The sequence below is a fragment of the Chelonia mydas genome, chromosome 15 (assembly GCF_015237465.2).
Source record: "Chelonia mydas isolate rCheMyd1 chromosome 15, rCheMyd1.pri.v2, whole genome shotgun sequence".
In the NCBI taxonomy this organism is placed as follows: domain Eukaryota; kingdom Metazoa; phylum Chordata; order Testudines; family Cheloniidae; genus Chelonia; species Chelonia mydas.
Window position 1 is genome coordinate 11,412,340 of NC_057856.1, and position 15,153 is coordinate 11,427,492.

The following is a 15,153-nucleotide window of genomic DNA, read 5'->3' on the forward strand; positions in this document are numbered from 1 at the left end:
GATTGTTCTGAATCTATGACACTTCCCTGTAGTGCCAGCGGAAATAGAGTTTCCAGAGGATTTGTGAACTCTCACAAATGGAATGGGATTGGAATTCAAAGTGAGAAGTTGCCCTTCCCAAAAACTGTCTGGTCAATATAAAGCATTAGACTAGTTTTGTTATTAATGTGTTATAGCCCTTTAAATAGGGAAAGTACAAACACCACAGAGACCAGCACAATACAAATATTTTCATAGTAGATAGGTTACGATTATTATGTTACAGCCAGGATCCCAAACATAACATCTTAATTGTGTTTTTATTGCAAGGGTTTGGATCATTACCGTGTAGTTCTGTAGTATGTGTGTGTGTGTTTTTATATATATATATATATATATATATATATATATATATATATATGAAAGTTTGATTGAAAATGAGTATATTTAGATTCTTCAGCCCTGATCCCACAAGGAGTTTACTGTGGGCAGAGCCCCATTGACTTCAGTGACTCTCTCCATTGGTACAGGGGTACATCTTCACTCATATCACTTTGCAGAATTGAGGCCTTAATGTCCCTTTCATTCCAGTCTTTCATGCCTTGCTCAGAGAAACTTTTCTTTTAGATCCTAATGCTACAGTGTGCTCTGTGGAGACAGACCCCTGCGTCTTCAGATCCAAATTAATTTTAGTCAGACTCTGTGCTGGCTAGGGGTCCACTTGCACAGAGTTCGTTACAGGATCAGGGGTTGTATTTGGTATTCCATTTTCTTCATTTGTGTTTGAGGCAGTTTCACCTGTTATCTATTTCCTTGTATCTTGGCTCATAACTAGTATGTCTAGGTACTGGGACTTAGGTTCATATAAATACCAGGATTTGGTTATACAGCAGCAGTTCTATTTAGACAGCCCTTGTTGTCTCAAGAGTTAAGTAATCTTGACTGATGTTATCATTATCATTAGATGTTATCAGTGTTTCATCATAACTGTTGATTGCCATGGGGTTTATAAACTTAGCATACACTATTCCTTGTAAGTTAAAATTTGAAATAAAAGGTCACAATCTGGGAGGTATTTTTCTGTTAATCAAAACTGGGCAAAATTAGCTTTGAAATTTGTATTGCAAAAAAGCAACAGCAAACAAAGAGCCTATTCTAAGGACGCCCCCCCCCCCCCCAAAAAAAAAAAAAAAATTAAGCTACATTTTCCAAGCTAATAGTCTGCAGCAAAGATCATTTGCTCTGTTTTAAGAAAGTCGTCTTTTCAAAGAGCAATAAGTATTATGTGTCTGGCATGATTTGATGGTTCTTTAAAGTACAAATCCAAAGGCTCCTTGACTTTAATCACCTGAGAAACAGAGTAGTCCTCTATAAATTCATTGTATTAAGAAATGCAGCTTATTATTATAAAGAAAACAAATTAGACTTGTGTACTTACTGGGCATTATCAATATGGTCTGACATCCCTATCAGCCAATCAGACTGCTCTTTTTATATCCAGCTGTCAAGTTCTTTCATGCTTCTTATTTTTCAGTTCCTTTGTGTATGGGGCAATCAACAAAATATATCACATTGTTTGTGATATTGATACATATGGACCAGGTGTCACTAAAAATTCTAACAGTCCAATTGCATTATTTGACTAAACCAGTCTGTTGAGCACATGGAGATGGGCACATTAGAAATGCATATATAGGACCTTATCATGATATTTGGACTTTTATTCACTAAATAAATCCATTGAAATCAACTTTATAAAATCAGAGGGTTGTGAATGTTCAGCAGTCCATCGTTCTGATTGACTGAACATCTAGAAGTTTTGTATACTATTTTATTCAGGTGAGTTTGCGTGAGAAGTGGTTGGGGTGCACCTGAGAGATTATACAAAATGTACGTGTCATATGAGCACCACTGATTCACCAAAAATAACTCAAAATAATTCTTATATATTGTCCAAAGGTGTTTGACTGCTAACACATGAGATTCCAGTGCAGAAAGAGTAGTGGATTTGATTATAGAGGACCCAAGATTGGAGGAAAGATGGAGAAAAAGTCCAAGGGCAGGTGAGGAATGGTGGATAGGCACTCCCATGTTAAAGGATGCAGTTATATTATTTTGTTTTTATATCAATCCAACTCCATTGGATCTAAATAAAAGTTGTGTTACCTGTTTATTTTACTCAGAAGATGCTATTAACAATGTTTTATAGACATCTGTTCAAAAGTTATTCCACTTTATTTGTATAGATGAAGCCTCTGTTGCCTGTTGGGGAGCTCAGGAATGTGTTTATGGTTCTAATGTTCAAATCTGGAGGGTGGTGGCGGTGTTTGCTTCTGGGAAGGAAACTTGGATGCAACTGGTTCAACAAGTTGTAGCTGGTCTTAAATTGTGGTTGTTATCATAAAGTCAATCAGGAATGTTAAACATGGAATCCCATAACACCATTTTTAAAGTCACTTTTCAGAATGGAACTGCACTTTGACTGAGACAGACTGTTTAAAGATGACCCACAAAGGGGAAAAAATGTTTTGCCTAGTTTGGCTTCTTTATGATCAATAAAGGCCTGAAAGATTTTTTTTTTCAGAAAAGTTCATTTTTTCCCTGCTTGTTTTTCAATTCAGGGCTCATCTGCACCATCTTTCCTGTAAGACTATATGGAACACTGGAGAATTAATAGGACTGTGACATCACAAGTACCAAGAGACAGGAAGGCATTTTTAGTCAGATTTCTTAAAACTACTATTATTATTTATTTAATTATTTAAGAAAAGCATATTTAACTCACATATCTGCGCACAGCTAGGAGTAAGGATCTTTTTGTGAAAGATTAAATGCTTCTTGCCCTTTAACTGAAGGTTGAGAAAGCTCCCACTTTAGTACTCTAGTAGGAATCTTTCAGCAAAAATAGAAAGTAGTAGGTGGTAATATTGTTATTATTCTGAAGGTAAAAAATAAGCAGAACAACAAGTTTTAAATCCACCTGAACAAAAGTTTCAGGACTTTATAAATATTAACAAAGTGAAAGAGAACACAAACCAACGTTCTTTCTTTTCCATGTCACCTTTTAAAGAAAGAAGAAATATGAATGGGATGATTGCACTTGGACCACTGTGCTCCCATCACCATGTGTTACTGCAACTTTTGGGGAATGACTGAGAAATTTCAGGAGACCGTTTACAGAGCATGAAAATGAATCAAATGAAACTTTTAAAAATACTGTCTGCAGGTGTTAACTTTATATGTGATTTTAGTGTGATACTTTTATATGGATGAGGTCACATAGACACTAACGTCTGCTAACTGTGAATCTGACCTTACAAGTGATATTTCTTTGTCTCTTTCCTTTTAAGTTTAAGATCTTTCCAGAGAGATGCAGCCCAGAAATTGCATACTAGCAAAGTCCATACATTTGGACGATCTGTTACTCCCCGGCCTGGTGGGAATCAGTGTTGGAATGGGAGTCATCAGGTTCCGTATCTGGTCACATACACCTGGAACCGAGGTGGGAGGTTAAAAGAACTCCGTATCAGGTGATAGTGAAAGCTGTGCTCTGTATGCTTTGGTTTTTTAATCCTACTACGGAAGGGAGCATTTTCTAGTGGTTGGAGCAGGGGACTGGAAGTCATGAGACCTGGGTTTTACTCTCATATTTGCCATTGATTTGCTAAGTGACCTTGGGAAAGTCACTTATCCTTTTTGTGGCTCAGTTTCTCCATCTGTTAAATAGGACTAATAATACCCACTATTTTTGATTTCCAGAGGAAAGGTGCTCACTAAATACAAAGTAGTACTATGAGTGTCCTCCTCACTGTGGCTGATTCTGTATTTTGAATGGTTTGCTTTATGAGGCGTTTGATATCTTTTGCTATTCCTCTTGTAGGAAAATGTAAATAACTAGTAGTGAATAAGATGCATATGAATAGAATATAAATACAGGAATCTAGCCAGGCATTTTAGCTCTTAGTTCTGTGATCTAAGACCCACTCTACAAATTGTTTAGAAAAAGCCATTCTGTTATGGGATCAGATAGAGTCACCATGCGAATGAAACACAGAAGGGCCTAAGCTCCATTAAATCATCCGACGGCATCCCAATTAAGCAACCATCATTGTTATTTAGTATCATTAGGTGTAATAGATTCCAGAGGAGACATCTTGTCTACATGGATTTCCCAGCTAAGTGTGTCCCATACACATGCCTAAGTTAATGGGACAACTTACACGGTTAAAGTTAAATATGTGTGTAAGTCTGTGGAGGATTGGGACCTTAGCGTTGTGTATTGTAGTTATTATGTATCAAGCTTCTGAGTCTTCAAAACCATTGCCTGGAAATTAAGAGATTGAGTACAAACATGCAGAAAGGCAACTAACCTATGTTTGTCTTCCAGGCATCTGGCCAGGAAGTTCCTCTGTTTGTGGGTGAAAAAGACTTTTGGACAAATTCTTCCTTCCAAAGCCAGGTAATTGAAGCTCCAAGTAGTAAGATTCTGCCTTGACATGGCTGAGCATTTGTATGGCTAGGCAAAGGGATACCTGCTTTGCAGGAAAATATTTGCAGATGCCTTCTGAAATTATTTGAGATCCTGTCTCTGAATAGGAGTACTTGTGGCACCTTAGAGACTAACCAATTTATTCTACTCTGAAACCTGTCTCTGAATATTATTCTTAAATAATTGTGGCCAAATTTTACTTTAACTGTAAATCCAGAGAAATTGCACTGGTTTCAGTGCAGATTTGCGGGATTTACACCAGTAAAACAGAGAGTAGAATTTGGCCTTTGATTTTCATTGTATGTTTTTTAAAATTATAATATTATAAACAGTAAAGGTGGGAAAGACCCAATAGATCACTTAGTTCACTTCATCCTGCAGTATACAAGGTTATTCTTGATGTGTATTCACAAATGCTTTGCATATTTGATCTTTGAACTGCTACAGCAATAGAGCTTCTGAAATTTGGTTTTAAATCACTACTGAAAAAGTAACACTCTTGTTTGGAATTTCTTCCTATTTTGCTTTAATTTGTGTGTCCACTCTTGCTTGTCCTTGCTGTACGGCAGAGGTGGGCAAACTACAGCCCGTGGGCCACATCCGGCCCGTGGGACCCTCCTGCCCGGCCCCTGAGCTCCTGGCCCAGGAGGCTGGTCCCCGGCCCCTCCCCTGCTGTTCCCCCTCCCCCGCAGCTTCAGCACGCCATGCCATTGGCGCAGCGCTCTGGGCTGCCGGGCAGTGCAGTTGCAGAGCCGCAGCCTGACCCAGTGCTCTGGGCGGCGCGGCTGTAGTGCCACCAGCCACCGGTGCTCCAAGCAGCGTGATAAGGGGACAGGGAGCCGGGGGGGTTGGATAGAGGGCAGGGGAGTTGGGGGAGGGTGGTCAGGGGGTGGGGAGATTGGATGGGGCAGGAGTCCCAGGGGAGCCGTCGTGGTGAGAAACGGGGGGGTCGGATAGGAGGTGGGGGCCAGGCCACGCCTGGCTGTTTGGGGAGACATAGCCTCCCCTAACCAACCCTCCATACAATTTTGGAAACCCGATGTGGCCCTCAGGCCAAAAAGTTTGCCCGCCCCTGCTCTACAGGCATAATCCAGTTCCTATTGAAGACAGTGGAAGACTTGCATTGACTTCAGTATGAGTTAGATCAGGCCCCAAGTCATCCCATTTGATTCCAGTATGAGGAATATAAATTCTTACCAAGACTGTATTAGCTGGTGAACACGAATTGTTCTGTGAGCCAGAATAGTACTCTTCCCCTCTTCCTCCCACATATTGGGCGTGCATTACTTGCTTTGGCAATGTGCAGATCCAGTTTAAGAAGTCTGGTAAATGAATGAAAATGCCCTTTTTGAAATCTAGAGCTCAGCCAGCTAAATTAAACCAAAATAACTTTATTTTAAATTTAAAAAATATTGTTCCCATATCCAGGACCAGATCTAGGGTCACATTATTAGGGGAGGGTATTTTTGGGCCTTTGAATGTTGTAATTTAAAAAGTGTTCAACCTTTCAAGGAGGTAGTTAAAATCCAAGACTTTCCAGGGATCTAAGAGTTTTAAAAAGTGAAATTTGGCTACTGTGTCAGTATTTTGCTATGATTTATAATTTAAATAAAGGATGAAGGCTGTACGTACATATTGTACATATTTTGGCCTTTCTGACAATCATTTGGGGCTCCTTGAAGATCATTTGGGGGAACAAAATGTCTCTTTTGCCCCACTGATAGTGCCAGGTCTGCCCAAATCCCACGTTGCCCTGGTTCACCACCCTCCTGTTGTTTTAACAATTCAGCCAATCTGAAAGAATAACCTATGGCTCTTTCATTTTTTCCTGCTTGAGTGCTTGGAATGGCTTAGCAGCTTGGTTTGATGGGGTAGGTAGCTTTGAATTGTAATATATGGGATTTTTTGTTGTTTGTTTGAGGGGGGGCTGGTCATTTTGATCCTGATCCTGCAGTCCTTACACATTTGAACAGCCCCATTAACTCGGTGGGATTCTTCCCGTGAACAAGGACTGCAAGACTGGGCCCATTGTTTGCTTATCTGTCTCTGTTTTCTTGCCTATTCTTAGGTTGATCCTTCCATTTTCCTAATCTCTATGAAAAAAATATGTAGATGAGAAACATGAGGAAATTATTCACATTTGCACCTAGTGCAACTTTACATTTTTCAGAATATTAGCTATGTCATTTTGGCCAATGATCATTTCCCCAGAGTAATGTTCAAGTGAAGTGAGGTATCTCAGGTAGGGACAATAGATATACTGGTCATTGTTATTTCTAATTACAGAGAATCTTGTTATTTGAAATCCCTCATCTGAGTCCCAGTTCCTTAGTTCAAAACCGCATCCCATCTGAGTTTTTATTAGTTGAGCATTAACATGAATGTTCATGTAACACCGTCCGCTGGCCTGGTCATCTGTGGGACTTGAACCCAGGATCTCTGGATCTAAAAGCAAAGACCTTTATGGCTTGTGCTAAAGGACTAGGTTAATAAACTCAGAGGCAGTAGCTCATTCATAAACCTTTATACATGTCAACTAAAGGCTGACAAGCAGCCACACTGTTAGCACATGGTGCATGTAGAAAGAATATTATCTAAGGTTTTTAATCATCCCTTTTTGGAATTTTAAATTCAGAATAATTTGTTTCACGGAGCACAGTTGGTATATTTTAGAGAAATATAAACCTGTAATCCAAATTAGTTACAAATATACTTTTAAAAATTAAAACAAAAGTTAGCTTTTGGAAAAAACATTCACACAAACCAATACCGAGCAAGACTGACTAGAGATGTAAATGTAGCAGAGTGTTGTCTAATGGTTCGAGGCTCGAGCATAGCTCAAGAGATGAGTTCTATTCCCAGGTCTGCCACCAACTATGTGATCTTGGGCAAGTCGCTTAACCTCTCTTTATTTTGTTTCTCAATTTTAAAAGAGGGGTAATTATTTACAAGGGTTGTGTGAGGCTCAATTAATTGTATCTTAAAGCACTTTTTAGATTCTCAGATTAAACGTGGTATAGAAGGGTAAAGTTTTGTTATGCAGTTAGGTGTGGTTGGGTTAAGCAGCTAATACTGGAAAAAGGAGAGGTACATTTTAAAGGAGACTGTATTTTTTTATTGACTAAGATATTTTTACAAATCTTCCCATCCTCAAAATCTTTCAACTGTATAGATGTCATTATGATCGGAAGATTCTGCAAAAAACCTTTGGCGAGTGGAAGGAGGAATGGTGGATTGTTTGCAGAGAGTGGAAGCTCAGCGTCAGAGCTGACTGCCATTACAGGTCTGTGAAATGACGTTGTATTGTTGTGTCCACAGCGGTGTGAGAAATCCTCCCTGGATCTTGGAGGATGGTGTGTATGTCAGTAAACAAACTACCCCAGCAGCACTGTTAGGTGAGGAAAGGCCAATGTTAATGCTTTCCTCACTTATTATTTACAACTTTTTCTTCCTTCCTTATTGCCACCCTTCATCCAACAAACTACATTTTTCTTTCTTTGTCCTAAGATGAAATCAGATGTCACAGCTCAGGTGTCTTCAGAGTACTGTTCACCTTGTATGAATCAAATTTACTGATATCCAGGAATCAATCATTAATTTAGATCACTCTGAACATGTTCATGTTGATATTCCTCTCATCTTCTAAGTGGCCAAGTTTTCTTGAGGTATGCTGTTATTTGACTTGGAAAGAAGGAGCAAATGAGCAGCTGGACGCTTGTCTTTTGTGTTCTTTTTTTATTGTCTCAAAATGCAAAGTAGTTGCCATGCCTCTTGTCTGCTGCTCACATGTTGACTAAGATTTGGGAACTTGATCTCTGTCTTGCTCCCAGATTATCTTCCATGTTGGCACAAACTCTGAGCCCATTAGTAGTGAAACAGGCATTCTAGATCCTCTTCTGCTTATATTGCTGTATGATGGGACAAATTAAGTTTTCTTTTCAAGAGGCTTTTATATATCCTGAGTAACCATGTAATCCCTTTATACCTTCCCCTCAACCTCTTACTGTAACATCAAAGCCTCCTGTACTCTTCTCTCTTTCTTTTTTTGGCTATTGTTCATAGGAACAAAGGGGTTTCTTCTTTCCTCACCTTGTCTCAGAGAGTGAGGAGTTAATGGATACCCTAGTTCTGTCTCATTTTTACATGGTCTCTCTGTGCAGTCCTTTTCAGTTTGAGAAAGCTTTCAGAATCCTCTCATCTTAATGTCTCAGTATGGGGCAGTGTAATTATTTAAAGGTAGACTGGAACATTGATGGATGAGTGATTGAGAGTGTAGGCCACACACACTCACTAAAAATATCTCTGTGAAGATGTTGCCTGTGCAGAATGGGTTATCCAAAGGGCAATCAAAGTTGAGCCAAAACTTTTTCCCCTTGGATGTTAAGAAGCCTCACTTTCCTTGTGCCACCATGACTTTTCCATTGAATGGCAGAAGAAAAAGTCCAGATTCTGTGCTGAGAGACACTTCCCTTTCAGAATCTGACTATAAAGTCTCACTAGAAGCTGCTCTGTGTGATAGGAATCTCTCCTGCCCATTCCAGAACAATTGAGACCAGGTCTGCTGTACAGGAACTAGCTAGATTGGATCAAGGCTTATGATGGATTTTTTTGTTTTGTTTTTAACATGCGAACATGGGCATGGCCATAGTGGGTCAGACCAATGGTCCATCTAGCCCAGTATCCTGTCTTCTGACAGTGCCAGCGCCAGATGCTTCAGAGGGAATGAATGGAACAGGGCAATTTATTAAGTGATCCATTCCCTGTCATCTAGTCCCAGCTTCTGGCAGTTAGAGTTTAGGGACACCCAGAGCATAGGGTTGCAGCCTGGCCATCTTGGCTAATACCGTTGATGAACCTATCCTCCATTAATTTATCTAATTCTTTTTTTAATCTAGTTATTCTTTTGGCCTTCACGACATCTCCTGGCAATGAGTTCCCAAGGTTGACTGTATATTGTGTGAAGAAGTTTTTCCTTATGTTTGTTTTAAACCTGCTGCCTATTAATGTTATTGTGTGATCCCTGGTTCTTGTCTTCTCTGAAGGGGTAAACAACACTTTCTTATTCACTTTCTCCACACCATTAATGATTTTATAGACCTCTATCGTATCCTCCCTTAGTCTCTTTTCTAAAATGAACACTGGCAGTCTTTTTAATCTCTCCTTAATTTCCTTGAATCATTTTTGTTGCCCTTCTCTGTACCTCATCCAAGTCTAATATCTTTTCTGTTGTTCAGATATTTCCTGTACAACCTGATATTCCAAGCCTGGAAGACTTTTATATGCCAGCAGCGAGAAAAGAGGTGCAAGTATCGTGTCGCAGAGGCTCATGGTGAGAGGGGAAGGGGGAGCAGCTTTCTTAAACATAATGTCAGTTTTTCAAGGACGTATTTCCCTGCATGTGTTTGTGAATTTACCTCCCCGACTCCTGTGTGAAAGTGTAATTTACCAAGGCTTGTGGTGTGTTCTCCATCACTGGTAATTTTTAAATCAAGCGTGGGTGTTATACTTTGGGAATTATTTTGGGGAAGTTCTATGGCCTGTGTAACACAGGAGATCAGACTATATGATCACAAGGGCCTTGGAATCTCTGAATCTTATGTGCAGATGGTTGTCAACCTAAGGCTAGCAGGGGAGATTGCTCTTAATGCATTGTAGTGTGCAGCTATACAGATAGTTATGGATGCCAGTGAAAAAGCTTAAGGGACTCTCTATCTGCTCTTCAGTGTGGGTCTGATCATTGGTACGGTATGTATTTGAATGGGTGTTTTCACAAGAACAAATTATTGGTGGAGTTCCCCAGCCCCTCAGCTGATGTAGGAGTCAACTCTGGCTTCCTCTTTGTGCATATGTTGATTTTTACCCACCTTATCCTGAGTCCCCTCTCTTTTTAGAACATGTTACAGGTGAAATGAAGCTCATAACATTTTCACAGTGAAATAGAGTTCTGACTTGATCTATGTTGAGTCCTGGATTCTGTAGCTCCTAAGAGCACTAAAGCAGGGTGCACATGTTCTCTGGTCTACCGTGGCTATGAAACCCAGCTGGGGAATCGCACATGCGAAGGGGATATATATTCTAGATGCACTGGAGGAGAAAGTTTGCAAATGCCTGCCCCACTGACTCACTTGCCTGTAATGGTCTCAACTTCCAGTGACTACTGACAAAGATAGAGTGGTTCCTTTGAGATCAAGTGGTAAATGACTGTATTTTTAAAGCTGAAGTCAAGATTTTTGTCCCATACTGCATGTCCAGTGGCAGGTTAGCTGACAACTAACAACTGGTGTTTGTATATGTGTGCAACCCTGGAAAGTTACAGACCAGCACCTTATGTCAGGTATAGTAAACTCAAAAGAGACTCATTCACCTTCTTGTGGAGGGAGGTTCTTGTGGAAGTAAATGTGTCCCTTAGGCTAAGTGGCAGCTATAAAGTGAGGCCAGTGGTGAGGAAGGATTCTGTCCTCCCCGACTGCTGCAGATGCCCCTATCCCAAGCCAGTTTATTTGATCAGGTACAGGGACTAGGACCTGGCTGTAGTTTGTAAAGCACTTGGGGATCCTTCAGGACGGAGGGCAGTAATATACATGTAAAATATTTATTATTTTCCCATCACCAAGTAAGGAGGCCAGGCATTAACATGCAACCCTACTTCGATTTTCACAAATTGCATCTCGAGCTGTTGATTATGAAACCTTAGAATTTACAACATTGAAGAGGAGAAAATGGAGAAATTACTTCAGTAGCTCTGAGCAATGCTTTTAAATGTTAATACCACATATCCAATTAACACAAATTATTTGGTTTACAAAGAAAAATAATAAACCTCCCATTAATTAGTCAAAAAGTGAAAAAGAAGTAATCCCTTTTCAGATATGTTAGATCTTGGCTCACTAGATTTTGGAGGATGTTGCCATAGAAAGATATAAAATTAACCAGCTTGTGTTTGGGGAAAGATACACTTTGGGTCATTTCTCATTAATAATAGTCCAAATCAACATCATCAGTCTTGGGCTATGGGTTTGTTCTAAGAGATTGAGAGGGAGGCAGTTTGTCCTAATGGATAGACCACTGGACTGTGACTCAGGCAACCTATGTTATGTTCCTGGCTATGCTACTGAACTTGGGCAAGTTCTTATCCTCACCTCTCTGTGCCTCAATGTACCCATTAAAATGGGGATAATGCTCCCTTGTAAAGTGCTTTGAGGACTACTGATGAAGCGCTATATAAAGAACTAGATATATTTTTAATCTTGTCCAATAAGCCAGATATGCGAGTAATTTCATACTCTTAGGAGATCTGGAAGATTTTAAAAGATGCCAAGCGCTGGTTTGTTCTATGTTTGTACAGAGTCCAGCACAATGGGTTAGTGATGGGCAGCTATTGCTATACAAATAATATTTCCTCAACATTCTCAGTAACTGAATCTGAAGCTGCAGTATGTGCCCACAGGAATTGTGCAGCCTGAACAAAGTCATTAAACAGTGTTTTATTTATACCTTGCAGGTTATTTGAAGCTATTGATATTTCAGATCTTATCTTAAACCCATCTCCGTTACTCTGCCAGCAGCTAAGGGGCTTGTCTACATAAATTATTCTGCAATAAAGTATATGAATTTAAAGTGCAATAGCAATTTTGCAATAAGTCTTCATGTGGACACTCTTGTTCCAGAATAAGAGTGTCCATGCAGGGAGCTATTGAGGAGTAGCTATTCTGGACAATTTCCTTGTGCAGACAAGGCTTATCTGTGCCTGCCTCTCTCTAACCCCAGCTTGTGGAGTGGCTGCAGTTTTAGATTTTCCCGGTAGGTGGCAATGCAAGGCTGATAATGATTTTAAAAATACCAAATCCTTGTATGTCATTTAAAAAAAATCTTGTGACCATTGCTATGCACAGCGGAGAAGCAGAAGCTGCGCTGGACATGGCAGCATTGGCTGATCTACATTGATGTTCGCAGGACCAAGCATAGGATGCGATCCGAGGCATTGGCATTCAGGGAAACAAGCACTCTGCGGTGAGAATGGGTTTGAAACAGTCACACGTTAATCACAAACGCCTTCTCTATCCCGTGATCTGTTCCTACATTGTATCTTGCTGGTTCATAGTTATGGTTTTGTCTCAACTGCCTTCTCCCCTGCCCCTCAAAGGACCACATAACTCCATCTAGAAAGCAGTGCATCAATAACATGTGTATGTAGAGCCCTGCCTTTCCTGATGAGAGGAGGTTAGTTCCTCACCCCACACTGCAGAATTAATGGGTCTTAAATGCTTTTGGCAGCGTGTCATGGAGAGTGTGGACAAGACGACTGTGCCAGAAGTGTACTGACCATGAGATGAATACTCTGGCTCTGCAGCACTGGGCCCAGAGCCTGCAGTTTCGGGTAAGTCCTTCAAACCCAGACCCTTCATACCTGAGATCACACATGGTTGTGAGTAATAGCTAGCAAATGAATAAAGAATTCTCCATCCTCAATAATCCCTTTGTACACTGAGATACCTCTAATGAAAGGATGTTTATAGATTGGGTGATGTGAGGTATAAGTTTCACCGTACCCCTCCAGATGTGCATGCAGGTGTGAGTTCCCCAGGCAAGATCTTACCTGTGAACTGCTTCTCAGTTGTGCAAGTAAAATAGAACCATCCCCTGGTTCTCTCCACATGGGGTCCTCAAACATCTTTCTTCTCTACAATGCAGGTATAAAAGCAACATCCAGGCTTTTCTAGAGTTCAGTGTATTTCTAAGTTGCTGCGTGGCCAAAGGGAATTATTATGATTCTTTAAACAATGCCCAGGAAGATATCAGGTGCTTTATAGAGTCATTAAAAAGACTAAACATGGTCTCTGCCACAAAGAGCTCCCCACTTTAAAACAAATAGATAAATAAGAGGTGGAGGAAAATGATTTTTATTAGTATGTTTCAAACACATGGCCAAAAGGAGTCCATCATCTTATCTTCCTCGCTGGGTCATTTGCATTCACTTCCCAGCAGAAGTGAAGTGAGTGTAGGACAATCACTGTACAATAGGCAGTTAATCTTTTGTGAAATCCAAAGTGAAAATAATTTGTCAAGACGATATATTTTATTTCCTGTGCCCTGGAATTGTTCAGCCATTTCCCTGGAAGGGTGATGGCTGCTGTCATGAGTTTAGAACAAGGCACTTGCTCTCTTTCCACTTGGGTAGGGTGTGGTCTTTGGTTCCAGCCTGACTGAAAGATGGCAACCCTGCATGGGATCAGCATTTTGCCAGGGAGGCTGGTCCCATGATTTGGGAAACGCTGTTAGGACTTTAGATACCTGCCTCCTTCATCTCCTTTAAATTAAAAGATTGTACTTGGGAGCCCATTATTCATTCCCAGAAAGTAACATTCTGCCCTTTAAAAGGAAGAAATGATAGTGTAACTTAAAATTTCTCTGGCTGTTGTAAGACTGACCCTGGAGTTCCCTGTTCCCTCTCACCTTCCACTCTGCAGTATGCTTTGGGTATAGAAACAGCTCAGTGCTGTTGACAAGGTGAGAGGAGTTTAGTTGCACATGTAGGGAAAGCCAGGGTGGGAATGAGAGGGAAGGAGGAGGCGGTAAATGAAAGTCCTGGCCTAAATAGATTGGAAATGGCCAGTAGAATTGAACATAAATGATTGCTTCCTGAAAACCTCATGGCTCCTTTATTTTTGTCTCCTGGTCTCTATTTGATATGCCCTCCCTCTCCGTTGCCTTTGGGCTTCCTTATCCCCTTCCTTTGCTCTTGCCCATTCCCTCAATGTTCCCTTGCTTTCCTCTGCTTATTCTTGGCTGACCCTCCTCCTCATTTTTTCTAATTTGTATTGTCAGGCCTGGCTACAGTGGATGGAGCTGTATTTGCACATCCAGCATGACAAGCAGAAGGAGGCCTGGGCAGTGAATCATCATCAGCACTGGGAGCTGAGAAGATGCATAAAGGCCTGGCTTGGGCATCTGCAGCTTCAAAGAGAAAAGAAGCATCAGGACAGTGAGTGAGAATCATAGAAAGATAGGACTGGAAGGGACCTCGATAGGTTATCTAGTCCAATCTGCTGCACTGAAGCAGGACTAAGGATTATCTAGACCAGCCCTGACAGGTGTTTGTCTAACCTGTTCTTAAAAACCTCCAATGACTGAGATTCCACAACATCCCTAGGTAATTTGTTTCAGTGCTTAACCTTACAGGTAGGAAGTTTTTCCTAATGTCTAACCTAAATCTTCCTTGCTGCAATTTAAACCCATTACTTCTTTTCCGGTCCACAATGGCTAAGGAGAACAGTTTATCACCCTCCTTCTTGTAACAACTTTTTATGTACTTGAAGACTGTTATCATGTCCCCTGCCAAGTCTTCTCTTCTCCAGACTAAACAAGCCCAGTTTTTTCAATCTTTCCTTGTAGGAAATGTTTTCTAGTCCTTTAATCATTTGTTGCTGTCCTCTGGACTTTCTCCAGTTTGTTCACATCTTTCCTGAATTGTGGTGCCCAGAACTGGACACAGTACTCTAGCTGAGGCCTTATCAGTGCTGAATAGAGTGGAAGAATTACTTCTTGTATCTTGCTTACAACAGTCCTGCTGTACATCCCAGAATGATGTTCGCTTTTTTGAAACAGTATTACATTGTTGACCCCTATTTAGTATGTGAGCCACTATCACCCCCAGATCCTTTTCTGCAGTTCTCTTCCTAGATAGT

At 40.6% G+C, this 15,153-nt stretch overlaps 1 protein-coding gene across 9 annotated transcripts in view; it reads left to right on the forward strand.

Moving 5' to 3' along the window:
* The window catches only part of SFI1 (SFI1 centrin binding protein), a 64,520-nt gene that overhangs the window by 3,771 nt on the left and 45,596 nt on the right, over positions 1-15,153 (forward strand). For 8 of the 9 annotated variants that reach the window (XM_037879018.2, XM_037879022.2, XM_043529251.1 and 5 more), the window contains 8 exons: positions 1,939-2,042; positions 3,330-3,509; positions 4,367-4,438; positions 7,641-7,751; positions 9,703-9,797; positions 12,361-12,478; positions 12,743-12,845; positions 14,294-14,450. In XM_037879018.2, coding sequence (XP_037734946.1) covers positions 1,957-2,042; positions 3,330-3,509; positions 4,367-4,438; positions 7,641-7,751; positions 9,703-9,797; positions 12,361-12,478; positions 12,743-12,845; positions 14,294-14,450 — 922 coding nt within the window. In that variant the 5' untranslated portion in view covers positions 1,939-1,956. Of the gene's footprint in view, positions 1-1,938; positions 2,043-3,329; positions 3,510-4,366; positions 4,439-6,305; positions 6,340-7,640; positions 7,752-9,702; positions 9,798-12,360; positions 12,479-12,742; positions 12,846-14,293; positions 14,451-15,153 lie in introns of those variants that run through there. The other variant, XM_043529254.1, reaches the window with a different exon arrangement.